This window comes from Anguilla rostrata, chromosome 15 (assembly GCF_018555375.3).
Source record: "Anguilla rostrata isolate EN2019 chromosome 15, ASM1855537v3, whole genome shotgun sequence".
NCBI lineage: Eukaryota > Metazoa > Chordata > Actinopteri > Anguilliformes > Anguillidae > Anguilla > Anguilla rostrata.
In genome coordinates this window covers 34,345,450-34,364,360 of record NC_057947.1, presented here as the reverse complement: position 1 = coordinate 34,364,360, position 18,911 = coordinate 34,345,450, and the positions used below count along the sequence as shown (strand labels likewise).

The window sequence follows — 18,911 nt, the reverse complement described above, 5'->3', positions numbered from 1 at the left end:
CTTTTGCTTTAACCAGTCTGTTCTGTTCTTTCTGTTGCTGTATGAGGAAAATAAAATTGCTTTACAAAAATGTAACCAAAATGTATCAAAGTAAAGAAATTTAGCCTGTGTGCTACAGTGTTTGCACAGCGCTGATACTATATTATACTTTGAGCGCTGTTAGAACATCATGAACAAGTTAACATCCCTATTGCCACAGTCAAATTAAAGGCTCAAATTATTTACCTGAAACTGAGGATTAGAACATTACTGATGGTATGAAACACAGCTGGTAGGCTACCTTTCAAAGACATGGTAAACCCATTTAAACTCTATAAGCACCATCATAGACCAAGGTTTTCACAAGTACAGAATATTAATCTATGTAGAAGGACAAGCTTGTGCGGTTTGCTAAAACATGCCAATGATTATAGTGTGATGCTTTCCACTAATGTAAATGGATCTTGTAATATTACTTGCCGTTGCCGATTAAACTGACTGTTAATCGTTGCTGCTGTATAATCTCAGTATGACACACAATTATGTGCAGAAAACTGCATGAGAACCGATTACTCCCGCTCAGTTAGCATCACCAGTGGGACAGCTGGTTCGGGAAAAAAAACTGTTTACAAGAAATGCTGTTGGCACGCCGGGGAAAGAAGTGTTGAGACGTGATTTTCCCGGAGTCGGTACTGGACGAGTGGCAGTCTCTTACAATGGCACAGGCAAGGATGCTACTTTTTACTGCTGGTTAACTGATTATTAAATGTTATGTTACGTATTCAAGTAGATTAAAGGTAATACACTTGGTAATATTTTAAATGTGCGCGGCTGCGCGTATTCACTTATGTTGCAGTAGACTAGTAATTTTTCTCCAAGCCGCGCGATGGCGCTGCAGGTATATCGGTATATCCTCTAGTCTTGTATGTGCCCTCGGAATTTGTTTTTATCGTCTTTGATTCTGGGTTGGAGGGTGAGATTTCTTATTTGAATCCGGTCTGGGGTTGACAGAACATTAACAGAAACAGGCTGCTTCTCTTTGGACAAATTCTTTGATTTAACTGGATAAAACCACGCATATTAAATTATTGGTTTGATTTTTTGTCATGGACGGTCCGTTTGACCGCACTGTTATTGGTTTTACAGCTGTCACCTTACAAAACCGCGGTTTCCAGCTCTGATAACTAGCAGCGAGCACTCGACTAGCTGGCTTCTTTTCCTTTTTAACGTAAAACACAAATTTAAAATGTTTCGTTGTAATTTTTTAAAACATAGGTGCTCTCTGTCTGTGAGAAATTGCAGGTTGCCCAAAGTGCTTTCTAATAATCTAGCCAACGATATTCATTCGCTGTAAATGTGCAATGCTGTCGTTTCAGCACAACCTGCTAAGCCAGCTTTGCTGTCTAGCTATAATAACATAACGTCGATTATTCAGCCACGGATATAGACAGAAATATCAACAACGTGCTTGTTCAGGTAATGCCTTCATAATATATTCGTCAAGGAATTGAAACACTAGCTAATTCAGCACGTATCCATAACATTTGCCTTTTTTAGTTGTAGTAAATGTTCAACTGATAATTTGCAACAAAAGAGACTCTTCGAAAATGAATCACGGGGTCTCGGAGTATTTGAAGTCTGCTTTAATGAATCACAATGATTCTTGGTCCAGTTTTCGTTTCACGTTGTAAATCTGCCTTTCATGTAAACCGTGTTACAATGTGTGTCAAATCTGGGATTTTATCGCATTGGATACAGTAGTTAATTTACGACAGAACCGTGATTCATGATAATGTAACTGAGCATGACATGAACTTTAATAGCTGTAAGGTCTGTATGTCGTACCATCACTGTGTCCTTATTGAGACTACTCCGCTTCTTTTTTGGCTGGACCGCAACAGCGGGGGCAGCCCTACAAATGCGAATGTCTGTGACTGAGTGACTGACTGAGTGATGAAGTTACACCATTGGTTGACCGAGTTATGAAGTCACACGATTGGTCGGCCGAGTTATGAAGTTACACTATTGGTCGGCCGAATCACGTGTGTTAGGTCCAGCCATATACTAGGTTTTAACCAGGTCTTGTTTCTTTTTGAAGACTGAAAGCTTGGGATGGAGGCGGATTTGCTGATTGACTGGCAGCGCGAGCGGGCGGAGATGAAGGCGGAGTTTTCGCGGCTGCAGGACGAGTTGGCGGAGAGTTGCGCTGAGAAGGAGGAGCTTCGGTCCAGGGCCCAGGCTTTGACTGACAGGGTGAGCAGCTGGGTCGTCTTGGTTTCTCCCCGCCCCTCTGTAGTGCAGTATGGCTGCCCAGCGCAAGCATCTCAAAGTGGTCATCGTGTGCTTGTCCCTCCCTCAGCTCGTGCAGTCTGTGGACCCCACGATGTCTGCGCGGCATGACGGTGAGCAGCGGGACTGGAAGAGGAAGTTAAGGGAGGGCCGAGAGCGGGAGGCCAGGCAGGCTCAGCTCATCCACAAACTGCAGAGCAAGGTCTGTTCTCCCGGGCTGGGGAGGGCTGTCTGTGGCATGGCTGTTGTACAGGGTCTAAAGTGGGGATGTGATTTTCAGATATTTCGAACATTCCAATCCGAAAGAAAATTGAGTAACCAAACTGCTGTTAGTTCTGTGTGCAAAAAAACTTCAGTAATAAAAATAATATTCAAGTTGTGTGTGCTGGTGTGAGCTCTTGTGGTGTGAATACCTGTATGTGTTTGTGTGTAAGGGTGTGAATACCTGCATGTGCTCGTGTGTAATGGTGTGAATACCTGCATGTGCTCGTGTGTAAAGGTGTGAATACCTGCATGTGCTCGTGTGTAAAGGTGTGAATACCTGCATGTGCTCGTGTGTAAAGGTGTGAATACCTGCATGTGCTCGTGTGTAAAGGTGTGTTGTGGCTCTCAGGTCTTGGAGTACAGAGCACGCTGCCAGGGCCTGGAGCGTCAGCTGGTGAGTGGAGAACGAGAGCAGAAAAGAGAGGTGAGGATAGAGGGTGATTATTTTTCTTTTATCCAACTGATGTACTAGAATCAATATTTTTACTGATCTTCTCAAACGGTAAACTTCAGGCGCTTCACAACGGGAACAAAAACCCTGAAATTACAATATTGAAATTTGATTCAGTCGAATTTGTCTGTTCATTGTTTCTGTTTTTGCGGTATGTGCGAAGAAGATCAGAAATGAACACAGCAACTCGCTCGAGAGTGCCCTCATCAGGCTGGAAGAAGAACAGCAGAGGTAACGGCACTGCAGCTTACTGTGAAATTCTCAGATGAGTATTTGGCAATGTGCTCTTGCAGAAAGAGGATGGATGGAAGTTTTTCAGCGCTGAACAACCCAGTCAGCTGCTGAAGGTTTTAGCAGGACTTACTCAAAGGACATGTAATAATTAGAAATAAAACTGGAGCCTTCTCTGTCTGTCTCTTGCCTATGCAGAAGTGTGGGCATGGCAGAAATGAATGCTCTCCTGCGCAGTCAGCTCAGCCAATCAGGAGAAGCCAATGAAGCTCTGAGAGAGGACCTGAGCAAGTTGACTTCTGATTGGGCCAGAGCTGTGGAGGAGGCGGGGCGAAGGGAGAACGAGTGGCAGAAGGAGAAAGAGGTAGAATAATTATCCCAAGTGAATCTAAACCTGCCACAAGTATGATCCTGATAGGCTGTCCTTACAGTGTCTGTGGCAGTTTGCTAGATGTGCTTCTCCAAAGGTGACACAATGGAAAACGCAGGCAGGGAGACATGCAGTTAAGTGTAATACTGGTGGGACAGTGACACAGTTTTGTTGTTGTGACTCTGTGCTCCCACACATCAGATTTAAAATGAAGCAGTGACTATGAGGTTAAAGTGCAGACTGTCAGCTTTAATTTGAGGGCTTTTACATCCATGCTGGGTGATCCGTGTAGGAATTACAGCCCTTTTCATACATTATAGCCCTTTTGTATTTAACGGTATAGTACACTGGCAGGTATAGTTATCCTAAAGTGCAGTGTTATCCCCAGTTCTGTTTGTGCTGTTGGTCTTGATTTATTTTTTTATGTCTATACTTCTGTTGTACTTCAATTAATTAATACTGCAGATGACATCATTACTGTTGATGTAAAAGGGGGGGGAAAGTTGGTCTCCCTCACCTTTATCTTGCTGTCCCTGTTTTATTGTCTCCGCCCCCCCGCCAGCTCCTGACGAATCACATCGGGCGAGAGCACACCCGTCTGATCTCACTGTGGGGGGGTGTGGTCACACTGAGACGCCATTATCACACCCTGAGGACTGCTACTGACAGGTGAAGTCCAAATTTCATATGAATCCACGTTTATGTCAGGAGTGTTCATTTTTTGGCTGTTAGATCTTCATCTTGTTTTAGCAGAACTTGCTTCTTAAACGTAAGATGTCAGGATTGGAGTTTTGCCTCAGCTGTGTTCACGGCTACATGCTAATGGATTTTATCTGATTTCACCTGACGTCAAATAAGTCAAATAAGGTTTTAAAAGTGAGACGACAACCTAGCACCAGAGTACCGTTAGACCTACATAAGAACTGAATATTACAAACTGGGGAATAAATAATAATCTTCATAAAATTCAATGTTTTTTTGTTTCCTTCTTTTATGAAGAAGGAAGGTATGAAAACATGGGTCAATATGGAAAGTGGTTGGAGAATTTAATTTCCGGAGTAGTGACTGGATTTCCCGAGGCCAGGCCCTTATGAAAGTATCGCTTCCTTCCTCTCTGTCCTGCAGGGACTTATGGGAACTCCGGGCGGAATTCTCCCGGGTCTCCTCCTCCCTGCTCTCCTGCTACGGGTCAGTTAGCTCCAGCCTCGTCTCTAGCCTTGGTGCTGGCCACGCCCCCAGCCTTGGGGCAGGCCACGCCCCCGGCCTCGGGACAGGCCACGCCCCTGGCCTTGCGGTCTCCTCCCCCATCCCGCCCTCCTCCCTCTCCCCCACGCTGGGACCCCTGTCCCTGCAGGACCTGGAGCGCAGCCTCAGGGAGAAGGAGCAGGAATTCGTGGAGCTGAGGGCCCAGCACCGCACCCAGACCCAGCAGCTCCAGGACAGGTCAGCATGGGAGCTCTGCCCCCGTATCCCAGCAGCCATTTCACCTTTAGATATGCCCTCCATATCCCAGCAGCCTTTTCACCTTTAAGACCCGCCCCCTGTATCCCAGCAACCTTTTCATCTTTACGCCCCTGTATCCCAGCAGCCTTTTCACCTGTAGACCACCTAGATTCTAGTTGTGCCGTTGTTTTCTTTGCAGAGTTTGGAAAGACCTGAAGAGCCAGTGATGGTGGTGGGGGAGAGGGAGAGGGTGGGACACTTATTCTCTCTCTCTCTTCTTTCTTTCAGGATCTCTGAGCTGTCCTCCTCCCTTCAGGCTCAGGAGAGGGAGAGGAGGAGACAGGAGGAAGAGGAGGAGAGGAAGAGACAGAGTGAGGTGGAGAAGGAGAAGGAGAGAGAGAGAGACTGGGACAGACACAGAGAGGTGGAGAGGGACCTACAGTCCGTCCAGCAGGCTGTCCTTAACTTGGTGAGGGAAATTTAGGCAGCGGTGTGGAGCAGTGGTTAGAGGTCTGATCATCTGAACGCAATTGCTGTTGCTACCTTTTGAACAGTACTGCACCTCAGTGGAGTTACTCCTTTAAAATGGCTGCTTGCTAATTTAAAGGAGGTAAAATGGGTGCATGCTTTCATTTGCTCTTTAAAATGGAGTCTGCCAAGCAGAAGTTGGATGAGGTGATGAAGTGGTGCGTGCAGCAGGGAGCTGTGTGCAGCTGCGTTAATGTGCGTCGTCTGGGCCAGTCGTCGTGGTCTCGGTCGTCGTGAGTCACGGTCTGTATGGTCAGTCGTCGTCGGTGCATCAGTCTGGTCCGAGGTCCGTCGGTCCTAGTCGTGCGGTCATCTGGTCTGTATGGTCCACTGGTTCGGTGCGTCAGTCCGTCGTGCGGTCCAGTCGGTCGTGCGGGCCGTCGGTCCGTGCGGTCAGTCGTGCGGTGCGGTCAGTGGTCCGTATGTCCAGTCGCGTGGTCAGTCGTTCCGGTGGTTCGTTCCGCGGGCTCTGAGAGAATTCGGTTTCAGCAACTCCTCAGCGCGGCGGCTGGACGCACGGGGCAGCGCTCCTCTCTCCCTGGCCGACCTGGCCAACGACAGACTGCCCTCCCTGCTCACCATCATCGCCGAGGCCGAGACCGCCCTCCAGTGCCGACACGAGGAACTGCAGGTGACAGAAAAAATAAAGCCTCCTGTGACCTCTGTGAGTGACTGGAACTTGAAAGCACAAGGCAGCCGTGGAAGACTTCGTGCTGAAGTTACAGGTGCGCAGTGATGGCAAACGGGAATAAAAATCTGACTGTTTCAATGAGTCGTTTCAGGAAGCGGAGGTGAGGATCCTGGGACTGGAGGTGGAGGTAGAGGCCCTGGAGCAGCAAATCAGAGTCCTGCAAAAGGATGGGGCGGAGCTTCAGGAGTGGGCACTGCAGGGAGGCCAGGAACTGAGGCACACACAGGAGCTGCTGCAGAGGTACCCCTCCACCCCCCCCCCCCCACGCTCTGACCCTGGAGGTTAAATTAGGGAGGGGTGATCGCAGGGTAATGTAGTGGTTAGGGAACTGGGTGTATATCCAGGGGTATAAACTGATAACTATGTAAAAAATGTACTCTGTGTAATATGCTCTTAATAAGAGCGTCTGTTGAATTCCAGAACTGCAATGTGCTGTAATGTAACTTAATGATTGCAGAATAAGGATTCCTGACCACATTGTGGGTGGAGCTATCATGTGCTGTCACTCATTGGCCTGTTTACATGAATAGAAAGACTCTGCACAGCTAAGATTGCAAGGGCAGACAAGACTGGGCCTGTTAAACAATGACTGTGCGATTTTTTGTAAAATGAATAAAGGAATTGTTCACAAAAAACACACCAAGATTGATTCACATTGGTGTGAGTCAGCGACGGCACAGAACAGCTCCACCGATTCTGTGGCTGGCGAGCTCTCCCCCCCCCCACCGCCTCCTCACCCGTCTCTGAGCTCTAAGACGCCCACACACTCTGACTCTGAGTCTGTTACCAGTGGGGATGAAGGAGGGGGTCGCCTTGGTGACCATGGGTGGCGGTAACCATGGCGCCCACAGTGCGTGGCTGAAGACAGACGCGTGTTTCTCCCCTTCCCCGTGGCAGCGAGCGGGAGACGGCCGTGTCACTGGGCAGCCAGCTGAGGGAGGCGGAGCGTCACGGCGAGGAGCTGAGGAGGGAGAACGAGCACCTGAGACGCCAGCGGAGCCGCGAGGAGGAGGAGCGCAAGGAGCTGGAGAGGGACCGGCAGAGACGGTAGCGCCTGCTCCCCCGCCCCGCCCTGCCCCGCCCCATCTCCTCCCCTGCCCCGCCCCGCCCCATCTCCTCCCCCGCCCGCCCCGCCCCGCCCCATCTCCTCCCCCACCCTGCCCCGCCCCAGCTCCTCCCCTACCCCGCCCCCCTGCCCCATCTCCTCCCCTGCCCCGCCCTGCCCATCTCCTCCCCCGCCCTGCCCTTCCCCGCCCTGCACTTGCCCCCCCCCACCCACCGCCCCGCCCCATCTCCTCCCCCCCCACCCCCCCTGCCTGCCTGCCCTTCCACCCCCCACCCCCACCCCACCCTGCCTCGCCCCGTACAGTTTCAACGCACCGAACCATTCTGTGAATGGACACGCTACTCAAACCTAAGTGTTGATGTGTCGCTTCACATTGATGAAACAGGCTCCATAGAGCCAGATTTGCTGACCAATTAGAGATTTAATTTATGCCACAGCTTTGCCCTTTGAGATTATAAATTAGACCAGAGGGCATATCTTCTGTTCACACATCCCTCTTAGAGAGGTCCAATCGTATATACGTTTATTTATATGTGCCCGGTCAAACTGGCTACATTCTCTGGAGCGTTTATGTTGGGTCTTTGTAAGTGAATGATATCAGGCTTCAGCCAGGGGACAATGAGGCTTCATAAACCCCAAAATGGGCAGAGTTATGCTGCTCATGATTTCCCCTCTGTGTGCGTGTAATGGCCTGTTTGGGTATCTCAGCGTGTTTTGCTGTTGATGATTTTTCCTCTGTGTGTGTGTGTGTGTGTGTCTGTCTGTGTCTGTGTGTGTGCGTGCGTGCGTGCGTGTGTGTGTGTCTGAAACGTCCTGTCTGCGTGTCTCAGCGTGGAAACGGGCTTGCTGGAAACCGCCCAGCTGATGGAGAGGGTGGAGCACAGCCGTCAGGAGCTGCACAGCCTCCAGGGGGCGCTGGAGAGCGAGAAGTTTGAGCGCGTGCGGGCTGAGGGGGAGGCGGCCGACGCCAGGGATGCACTATTAAAGGTGAGCCCTCCCCAGCACCCCCCTCCCCGACATCCCAGCCCCCCCCCAGCTACTCCCATCCTCCCCCCTCCCTGACAGGCAACCCCCCCCCCCCCCCCAAGAGCCTGACACCCCAAACTCCTGAACTCTTTTGGCTGTACTTTCTCACTGGCCCTCCTCCTGCTGGCTCCTCCCCCTCCTGCCCTTTTCAGGCCCGTGAGTCGGCCCTGGCCCTGTCCTCCGGGCAGACCCAGCTGAGGCGCGACGTGGCGGGGAGCCGGGACGCCCTGGAGAAGATGGCGGCCCTGAACGAGGCGCTGGCCCTGGACAAGCGGGAGCTGGGGGCTCGCGCTCTGCAGGTCTGACACGCGGATAGCCCTGTGACGCTAAAGATAAGCTACGCTAGTTCAGCTCTGACAGGCTAGTTCAGCTCTGACAGGCTAGTTCAGCTCTGACAGGCTAGTTCAGCTCTGACAGGCTAGTTCAGCTCTGACTGCTATTCGCTCTGACAGCTAGTTCAGCCTCGACCGAGTCTAGTTCAGCCTGAACGCCACTTCCTCTGACAGCTAGTTCCGACTCTGATGGCTGTCAGCTCTGACAGGCTAGTTCAGCTTTGACAGGCTGGTTCAGCTCTGACAGGCTAGTTCAGCTCTGACTGGCTGGTTCAGCTCTGACAGGCTAGTTCAGCTCTGACAGGGCTCTTTTCGCATGTGAATACTGTTGATTGATCTCTCCCTGAATCGATCCCCTCTCCCCCTGAATCGATCCCCTCTCCCCTTAGCTGGAGACAGAGCTGGCGGATGCCATGTCCTGCCTGCAGACGATGAGGTCAGAGGTCACGACCCTTCAACGGGAGCTGAAGGGCGTTTCCCAGGAGGCAACAGAATTAAGGTCTGACAGTAAACGCGCACGTTATCCGATAAGCAGTCGCTTGTGTGATTTGATTTACTGGGGAAATCGTTTTGTCGCTCAATAACAGCGCTTTACGGTTTTCCCCGGTGTTGGCAGTGACTGCCGTCTGAATGCACAGGGAGTGTGCTTCAGTGCCTGTGAGAGATATGTGCTGCTGTGATCAGTGTTGGTATTCAGAGCCTGTGAAAGATATGCACAGCTGTGATTGGTTTTTATTACCTGTGAAATATGTGTGCAGTTGTGATTGGTATTCAGTCCCTGTGAAAGACCAGTGCAGCTGTGATGATTTTGTTGTTCAGTCCCTGAGAAAGACCAGTGCAGCTGTGACTGATGTTGGTGTTCAGAACCTGTGAAAGATGTGTACAGCTGTGTTTGGTGTTGGTGTTCAGTCCTGTAAGATGAGTTGTGTGTTGTTTTCAGTCCTGTGAAAGACCAGTGCAGCTGTGACTGATGTTGGTATTCAGTCCCTGTGAAAGACCAGTGCAGCTGTGCCTGATGTTGGTGTTCAGTCCCTGTGAAAGACCAGTGCAGCTGTGCCTGATGTTGGTGTTCTCTGCAGGTTGCAGAGGACTGCAGATCTGCAGGCCCTGCAGCAGATGGGGGACAGAGAGAGGGATCTGGAGAGAGAGGTGGAGAGTTTGAAAGAGGAGAGAGAGAGGGAGGTCAGCCTGCTGACGGAGGCGAGAGAGCGGGATGAACAAAAACTGGAGGAGGTAACTCGTTACCACACGAGTCACGTCCTTTCACTCTAAATGTGTGTGTTCCTGCTAACCTGTGTGTGTGTGTGTATATGTGTGTGTGTGTGTGTGTGTGTGTATATGTGTGTGCGCGTCTGTGTATGTGTGTGTGTATATGTGTATGTGTATGTGCGTGCGTGCGTGTGTGTGTATGTATGTGTGTGTGTACGGTGTGTATGTGTGTGTGTGTGTGTGTGTGTATGTGTGTGTGTGCACGTGTGTGTGTGTGTTGGGTGTGCACGTAGTTGTGTGGGTAGTGTGTATGGTGGTAGGGTGAGTGTGGCGTAGCGTGTGTGTGTCAGCGAGTGGGAGGGAGTATGGTGTGTGGTGTAGGTGGTGTGTATGTGTGTGTGTGTGTGTGTGTGCACGTGGGGTGTGAGATGGTGTGTGTGTGTGTGTTGGTGGTAGCTGGTGGTGTGATATGTGGTGTATGTGTGGTGTGTGGTGTTAGGTTGTGTGTTACAACGAGTACAGGTAGGTTTTGTTCGTGTGACTGTGTGTGCACTGTGTGTGCACGTGTGTTTGTGTGCTGTGGTGTGTTGTGTACGAGTGTACAGTGTAGGTGTGGTGGTGTACGGTAGTGTATGGTGTTGGGTATGTGTATGGGGTGATTTGCGTGTTATTGTGATGTGTGTGCGTGCACATGTGTGGGTGTGTGTATGGTGTGTGTGTGTGTGTACGGTGTGTATGTGTGTATATGTGTGTGTGTATGCATGTGTGTGTCTCAGCTCTCTGGGCTGCACAGCGCAGTGTGTGGGGAGCTGCGGGGCGCGCAGGCTGAGCTGAGCCGAGCGGTGGAGCAGCAGAAGAGGGCGGAGAGAGAGAGGGACGACCTGCTGAGGGAGGGGCAGCGGCTGGAGGCGGGCGTGCGAGCGCTGGAGAGAGAGAAGGAGGAGCTGGAGAGGGGCCGGGACGAGCTCAGGTGAGCTGGATCATGGGAAATGTAGTTGTACGGTCATGTCAGACGTGTAATCAGGATTTGTCTAAACATAAACGAGTACAAAGCTATTTTCAGATGCACAAAGTGTCACCCGTTCTACAGATAGATTCTCCCATTTGCCTAAATGTGCTTATTTACGAACGCCAGCCGGTAAAAGACTGCTAGCCGTGTGTCGGTATGGTAATGGCTCTGTCTGCGGTAATTGCACGGAGCTGATTTGCGTTTTGGGGATTGCTCTCGCCTCTGCTGAGCAACTGCTGTAATTTCATAATGCGAGGACCGTAAAATGGAAGTCTGAAATGCGCTGTGTTACGATGCCACTGGGACCTGGTCTGTGAGCTCCCCCCCCCCTCCTCTTCCTCCCCCTCACATCCCCCCCCCACCCCCCTCCAGATCGCTCTCAGCCGCCCTGCAGAAGCAGGTGGCTCAGCTGCAGGAGCAAAGTTCCGGCCTGGAGGTGCACAGGGGCCAGCTGGAGGTCCAGGTGCACACGCTGATGCAGGCTAAAGACGTGCTTCAAGGTGAGCTCCCAGGCCGGCGAGCACGGTGAGACAGAGAGGGAGAGAGAGAGAGAGAAAAAGAGAGGGAGAGAGAGAAGAGAGAAGACAGGAGAGAGAGAGGAGAAAGAGGGAGGAGAGAGGAGAGACAGGAGAAGAGGAGAGAGAGGGAGAGAGGAGACAGGAGAAGAGGGAAGAGAGGAAGAGAGGAGGAGAGAGAGGGAGAGAGAAGGTGAAGAGAAGGAGAGAAACAGAGGAGAGAGGGAGAAAGGAGGGAGAGGACAGAGAGAGAGGGAGAAGGAGAAGGAGACAGACAAAAGAGAGAGATGTGGGGAGAGAAGGCAGATTAGCACACAGAGAAATAGAGATAGAGAAAGGCAGTGTTACAGAATATGATTAGGGCTTTCACAATGGCTCAAACCGTTGGCTTAATACCCACAAGAGCAATTTTCTGCTTTATACCGTGACCCCCCCAGTGCCCCAATACCAGCCGTTATAAAGCCCAACAGTGGTTTAAAGCAATTATAAAGGAAAATTCTCTAAGGCTCTAAAATATCCTTCTTTGTTCACAAAATCCTGGGCCAATATGAAATGTACACTAAAACTCAAATAATATTTAAGACACTGTGTGTGTGTGTGTCTGTGTGTGTGTGTGCGCGCACAGGGGAGATCCAGTGTCTGCGAGATGAGCTGGACAGACAGACGTCCCAGAGCGAGGTGGAGAGGGCGGAGGTGCAGGAGGAGAGGGAGAGGAGCCGCAGGGAGGCGGAGGGCAGGGAGGCGGAGGTGGAGAGACTGCGGGCGGCGGTGGAGCTCGCGGAAGAGCAGCGTGGGGAGCAGGAGGCGCAGAGGGGAGCGTGGCAGAGAGAGAGGGAGGCGCTGAGCTCCGAGCTGGGCCAGAGGGACGGAGAGGTGGAGGTGCTGAGGAGCAGGGTGGAGGGCTTGCTGAGCGAGAAGGAGGAGCTCTCGGGCCTGCTGCAGGAGAGCCAGGCGGAGCTGGAGGGACTGCGCTCCCAACTGTCCACGGAGCAGAGGAAGCAGGAGCAGAGCGTGAGGGAGGCCAGAGGAGAAGCCCAGCGCTGGAAGGAGAGAGCGGGGGAGGCGCGGAAGGAGACGGAGGCGCTGAGCCTGAGGCTGACTGAGAGAGAGAAGGAGGGAGTGAGGGCCATGGAGAGAGAGAGGGAGAAGAGCACGGAGCAGCTGGGGCAGAAGGAGGCGGAGCTCAGACAGGCGGAGGAGGCGGCGGCCAGGCTGGAGGCCAGAGTGGAGGCGCTGGAGGAGGCGCAGCAGGAGAGCGAGAGGCTGCGGGAAAGGCTGAGCGAGCTGGAGGAGCTCAACTCGCAGCTGCGGGAGGGGGAGCGACTGAAGAGCGAGGAGGAGGAGCGGTGGAGGAGGAAGAGGGAGGCGGAGGGGAGAGAGCGGGAGGAGAGGCTGCGGGCGGAGCTGGGGCAGAGGAAGGCGGAGGTGGCGCAGCTGAGAGCCAGCACCAGGGAGCTGGAAAGGGAGAGGGAGACCTCCCGGAGGAGGACGGGGGACCTGCAGGGGAGCCTGGAGAGCCAGGGGGCGCTCCTCAGAGAGAGCGAGGAGGAGCTGCGGCGGCTGCGGGAGGCGGTGAAGAGGGGCGAGGAGGAGGCCGCCGCCAGGCTGCAGCAGGAGGAGGAGCTGAGGAGGCTGAAGGAGCGGCTCGTGCAGCTGGAGCTGTCGGGGCAGGAGCTCACGGGCCAGCTGGGAGAAACGGAGGCCGTCCTGGACAGAGAGAGGAGTCTGAGGAGAGAGAAGGAGCAGGAGCTGGTGACCGCGAACGGAGAGAGGGAGAGAGCGAGGGAGAGGGCACGGGAGATGGAGGATGAGAGGGAGAAGATGGAGGAGGAGGTGGAGAAATGGAGACAAGTGGCGGGGGAGAGGGAGAGAGCGGGGGAGAGGGTGTCGAAGGCCCTGGTGAAGAGAGAAGGAGAGGTGGAGGAGCTGAAGGCCAGGATAGAGGAGGGAGCAGAGGAGGAGGCGAGGATGAGGCAGACCCTGCGCGAACGAGAGGAGGAGCAGGAGATCCTGGCGTCCCAGCTGAGAGAGGAGCAGGCCGAGGTGGAGAGACTGAGGGCCAGGGTGGAGGAGCTGCAGAGGGGACAGCGCTCCCTGCTGGAGGAGAGGGGAGGACAGGTGGAGGTGCTGGGCGGGAGGGTTCGAGAGCTGGAGGAGGAGAGGGACGGTCTCTTCGCGGAGCTGAGGGGCAAGGAGCGGGAGGTGGGGGTTCTGAGAGAGGAGGTGGAGAAGGAAAGGAGAGAGAGAGAGAAGGCAGGTTCCTCGCTGAGGTGGAGGGAGGAGGAGCTCAGGCAAGAGAGAGAGAGGAGGGAGGCGATGGCCGCCCAGGTGACCACCCTGAGGGAGGAGGTGGCCGAGTTGGCTAAGGGGCGGGATCGAGCCAGGGCGGAGGCCAGGGAGAAGGAGGCAGAGAAGGAGAAGATGAGGGAGGGCCTCAAGGCCGGGTTGAAGGAGATGGCCACCCTGAAGGAGCTCCTGGAGGAGAGCCACCGTGAGGGGGAGAAGCTGAAGACGCTCCTCCTGGAGAAGAAGGAGGAGCTGGTGAAGGGGAGGGACGAGCGGCTGCAGGCGGCCCGGGTGGAGCTGGAGGTGCTCAGCGGGAGGGCTCGGGGCCTGGAGGGGGAGAAGCAGGAGCTGGAGGCGCAGCTGAGGCTGAAGGAGGCGGAGCTACAGCGCGCCACGCAGTCCCGGGAGGAGGCAGCCAGAGAGCGGGACAAGGCGGAGAGGAGGTGGGTGGAGGCGGAGGAGGGGCTGAGGGCCACAGTGGCAGAGAGGGAGGCGGAGCTGAGCCGGGTGAGGGCGCGGGTGGATGCTCTGGAGGAGCAGCGGATGGAGCTGAACTCCGCAGCGGGCGAGAGGAGCCAGGAGGTGGTGGAGCTCGCCAAGAGGACGAGGGAGCTGGAGAGCGAGCTGGAGGTGGTGAGAAAGGGCAGGATGGAGGAGACGGAGAGGTGGGAGGAGAGGATGGCGGAGCTGAGAAAGGAGGGGGAGGAGAAAGAGGAGAAGTGGATGGAGGAGGAAGGCCAGCTGAAGAGGGAGAGTGAGAGACTGAAACAGGCTGTGGAGGAGAGGGAGGAGGAGGTGGAGGTGGTGAGAGAAGCTCTGAGAGCGAAGGTGAGAGAGGTGGAGGTGATGCAGGAGAGGGTGGAGGAGGCGGAAATGAAAATGGCTATGCTGACGCAAGCGGAGGAGGAGCGAGACAGGGCGGCGCAGGAGGAGGCGCGCGAGAGGGAGAGACTGCAGAGGCAGCTGGCGGACAGGAGCAGGGATGCGGGGGAGCTGAGAGACAGGATGAGAGAGCTGGAGGAGGCGCTGGAGAAGGAGAGGGAGCGCAGGATAGAAGCAAGGGAGCGAGACCGGCTCAGGATGCTGGAGGAGCAGAGGAGAGAGGAGCAGGCCCAGACGACCGAGCTCCTGCAGGGCATTCTGGGTAAAGTGGAGAAGGAGAAGGCGAGCCTCGCAGCGGAGCTGAGGGAGAAGGAGGAGGAGGTGGAGAGGTGGAGGAACAGGGCGGAGGCGCTGGAAGGAGAGAGCGAGGGGTCGAGGGGGAGGGAAGGGGGTCCGGCGGACCCGGCGGGGGGGGCTGAGGACGCTCCGGACGGAGTGAGCGTGGAGCGGCTGAGGGAGAGGGTGGCCTCGCTCCTCCTGGAGAAGGAGGCGCGGGAGCGGCTGCTGAGGGAGAGGGAGGCGGAGGTGTACGCGCTGAAGAGGCGGGCCGAGGACCTGGGTCAGGACCGGGAGCGGGTCCGCACCGCGCTGGAGAGGACCGAGGCGGCGCTGGTCCGGTACCAGGAGAGGAGCCGGCAGCTGGAGCAGAACCGGACCGGCGGACCCGATACACTCACACTCTCCCAGGTCAGTACCGCAGCCCCCCCCCCCCCAGAGATAACGCTGAGCCCCCCCACAGGCCACACGTGCACCACACACACCAGCACCCTCCTGCTGCCCAGAGAACGAGGCCTTCATTCTGTCTTCATTCATTTAGCACTTCAGAGGTTGCTGTCAGATGATCTGATGTTTTATTTGAGTTTAATTAATGTTTAGCTCATTGATTTGCATTGCAAGACTTCTGATATGATAAATCAAAACTTTCTCCTCCTGAAGGGAGAACCAAATGTAATGGGCAATTTGTGTTAGATATACAATGTCTCTCCACCCCCAGATCTACAATAACAAGAAATAAGCAAATAGACCCTAAATTTGCACCCATTGACCTGGCACCTCCCGCCCAGCCCACCAGCTAAAAAACACCGGGCAGAGGTGGTAAGGCCCTGCAGTTTGTACCCTCTGCAGCAGGACGCGGTGGAGAGGTGCCGGCTGTGTGAGGGAGCTGAGGCAGTGAGCAGAGCCACAGGTGCGTACCCCTGGAGGGGCCAGACAGGGGGGCCGCTAGAGTGACCATGCAGGGAGCCAGATCATGAGACAGGCGGGACTGGTGTGCGGCAGTGTGGGTGAGCACTGTGGGGTGTTCGTGAGGTGGGTGGAGGGCGTAGGTGTGCTGTGCTGCTCTTGTTGTGTCATGGTTGTTGTCGTTGTGTGTGTGTGCCTTATGTGTGTGTTGTGTGTGGGTGTGAGATGTGGGGCGTGTATGTCGTGTCATGGGTAGTGCAGTGTGCGTGCGTGATGGTAGTGTGTGTTGTGGCGTATGTGTGGTGGTGCGTGGTGTGTGTTGTGTGTGTGTGTGGTGTTGTGTGTGTGTGTCGTGTATGGTGGTGTAGTGTGTGTAGTGTGTGTGCTGTGTGTGTGCTGTGTGTGTTGCGTGTCAGCGTGCTATGTGTGTGATGTGTGTGTGCATGTGTGTGTGCATGTGTGTGCAGTGTGGTGTGCGTGCGTGATGTGTGTGATGTGTGTGTGCGTGTATGGTGTGTAGTGTGTGTGTGTGTATGTGTGTGTAGTGTGTTGTGAGCTGCAGTGTATGGTGTGTATGTTGTGTGCAGTGGCGATGCTGTGTGTATGTGTGGTATGTGGTGCAGTGATGTGTGTATGCTGAGTGCTGAGTGAGTGTGCTGTAGTGTATGTGTGTATCTGATGTGTGATTGTCATGTCATCTTTATCATCTCATATTTTCTTTATTTTTATTTTTTCATGTTAGTCTATTCATTCATTCATGTTTTTTTGTTAGAAATACAGAACTCAAGGCAGGCTCAATTCAGTGAAAAGGTTAAAAGCCTTTATTATTTGGCTGTGATGATAGAAAAAGTCATGACTGCATGTGTTGCTGACAGGTTGGTACTTTTTTTCTATCATGATACAGCCAAATAATAAAAGCTTTTTATTTTCATTTTTTCACTGGAGATTGAGTGCTTTGGAATTTAACGTATTTTATTCCCTATGGATACGATCCCCACCTTGCAATGAGCACTTCTCTACTTTCATACTTTCATCCGAAGCCAAGGCAGCTTTCCTTCTTTTTACCATTTATGTTCATTTTCTATTATTGCTCTCTATCAAATCCTCCCAGGTGCAGCATCTGAGGAAAACACTGGCAGCGGATCACAGGGAGAGGGCGGAGTTTATCGAAGAATCCTCCAGGAACAACCAATGGCTGATCTCACTGCGGCAAGACCTGACCGACTCCTTGGCAGTGGTGTCACAGAAGCCCCTCCCATCAGTGCTCCAGGCTGAGACTCAGCGATTGGACAGAAGTCTGAGAGAGGAGGAGTTTCGGTTGTCTCTCAGCAAGTCTTGACCGACACTGATGTTTGAGATTTTGCACTCCTTATTGCTTGAATGGCAATCAGTTGGAAATGTTCCTAACTTTTAATTTTAATAGTACTTGAGATAAAAAAAACAAGGACACAGATATTGGCCGTTATTGAAGATGAGTTGAAGTATGCTTGGCTGATTTATGGGCAGCTTTAATATGCTTTCATACCTGTTAATTAATGTTTGTTAAAATGTAATTTACTTTGCTAAACTGTTTAATTTTTTTATTTTAATTTCTCATGCTGTTTCATTGTTCTCAGTATTTTTTAAATTAATTTATTATTTTATATATATTCCATTGTTTTTTGTCCTCTTTTTAACTTAACTAGTCTGTTTTTACTTCTGTCACTTTTTCTCTAAAGTGCATTGAATAGCACTGCGTGTTCGAAATGTGCTATATAAAGTTTATTATTACTATAATGCTGTCTACATTATATTTATTTATGATAAATTACATTTTGTCTCATGCCATCTGTGGTCTAATATCATTATACCATTGGACAACTTCTATTAAATTAAAAAACCATTCAAGTCTTTCAAGACTCTGATTGGAGTACTTTAATTATATGCACGTGACAGAGTGAAACCAGAGGTAATGTTTGTTCTAAGAGATGTGTAGATAAAAAGTAGACCCATAGTTCCAAGAAGCCGCTCAGTTGTGGGTGGTGTGTAAACATTGCATCGGTATTTTTTTCCCCCATTACCGTTGTTATTTTATACCAGGGCTGCCCAACCCTGTCCCTGGAGATATACTGTCCTGTAGGTTTTCACTCCAACACTAACAAAGCACACCTCATTCAACAGCTAGAGATCTCCTTGAGCTGGTAATTAGTAGAATTGGGTGTGCCAGATTAGGGATGAAATTAAAGCCTACAAGGACGATAGATCTCCAAGAACAGGGTCGGGCAGTGTCTGCAACATGCCAAAGACGAGTAAGCAAAGACATCTTGTTGCCAATGTCACATGCCTTAATCTTAGATATGTCTTCTGTTAAAGAACACGTACACGTTCGATGCATACAAGCATACAAGCACAGGGATTACTTTCCCCTGAAAACATTTGACCTAAATGAAGTTCTGCACGTTTTTCCACTTACATTCCCACTCCACATTGCTTCACGCGCGAGGGAGAGGGGATGGGGGAGTATAGTGTGTCTCGTATTTCCTCGTGGTTGAGAAATTCTTCTCTGCACACACCAGTGTATTGTTTTTTTTTTGTTGCAAAAACCATATTTTTTACGGTTTAACAGCTTTTATTGGTGGGGGAGGAGTCTCGGTTGACTTCCAGTCGCGCAGACAAATCCCTGTGCGTTTCAGAGGCTGGCTTTACCGTTGGGTGGACAGATTCGTTTGCTGAACTGTCTGAAATGGTGCCCCAGACCAGCAGAAGAAGAAAGGACAGTGGGCATTAAACGAGATATTTAAAGACAAGCTTTGTCATGGAATGGTCTGATGGATCAGGATGGGAATTAATACACAATGATACACTTTGGTAGAAAGATAAAGCCACTTCGGTTTGGACCTCTGTTTAACATGTTAATATCTAGTATCCATTGCTAATTCATTTATAAAATATGACCCAAAGTTCAATTACTTTAGTTTTAAATAATGTGAAAAAGAACTTGGCAGATTTAATTTTGAGTACAAACAGTATACCGTTGGCCCAAGATTTTCTATCTGCAAAATAAAAAAAATAAAAGGTGGCAGGGCTTGTACAGCAATTTTTAGCACTGGCATTTTTCAGGGTTTCCAACAAATACGCCAGCAATGTTGATGGACTCTGTCCTTACAAAGGTTAACTTG

At 52.0% G+C, this 18,911-nt stretch overlaps 1 protein-coding gene across 1 annotated transcript; it reads left to right on the top strand.

The window, feature by feature from the left end:
• Nucleotides 1-948: 948 nt before the first annotated feature.
• Nucleotides 949-17,644, top strand: LOC135241312 (rootletin-like). The gene is made up of 21 exons (XM_064311569.1): nucleotides 949-1,455; nucleotides 2,078-2,232; nucleotides 2,339-2,470; nucleotides 2,882-2,956; nucleotides 3,147-3,214; nucleotides 3,413-3,578; nucleotides 4,147-4,253; nucleotides 4,710-5,027; nucleotides 5,316-5,496; nucleotides 5,998-6,186; nucleotides 6,338-6,486; nucleotides 7,144-7,293; nucleotides 8,143-8,299; nucleotides 8,491-8,637; nucleotides 9,060-9,169; nucleotides 9,750-9,903; nucleotides 10,656-10,849; nucleotides 11,261-11,388; nucleotides 12,029-15,446; nucleotides 15,636-15,741; nucleotides 16,613-17,644. The coding sequence occupies exons 2-21, from the start codon at nucleotides 2,092-2,094 to the stop codon at nucleotides 17,090-17,092; spliced, it is 6,570 nt and encodes a 2,189-aa protein (XP_064167639.1). The 5' UTR covers nucleotides 949-1,455; nucleotides 2,078-2,091; the 3' UTR covers nucleotides 17,093-17,644.
• Nucleotides 17,645-18,911: the final 1,267 nt, after the last annotated feature.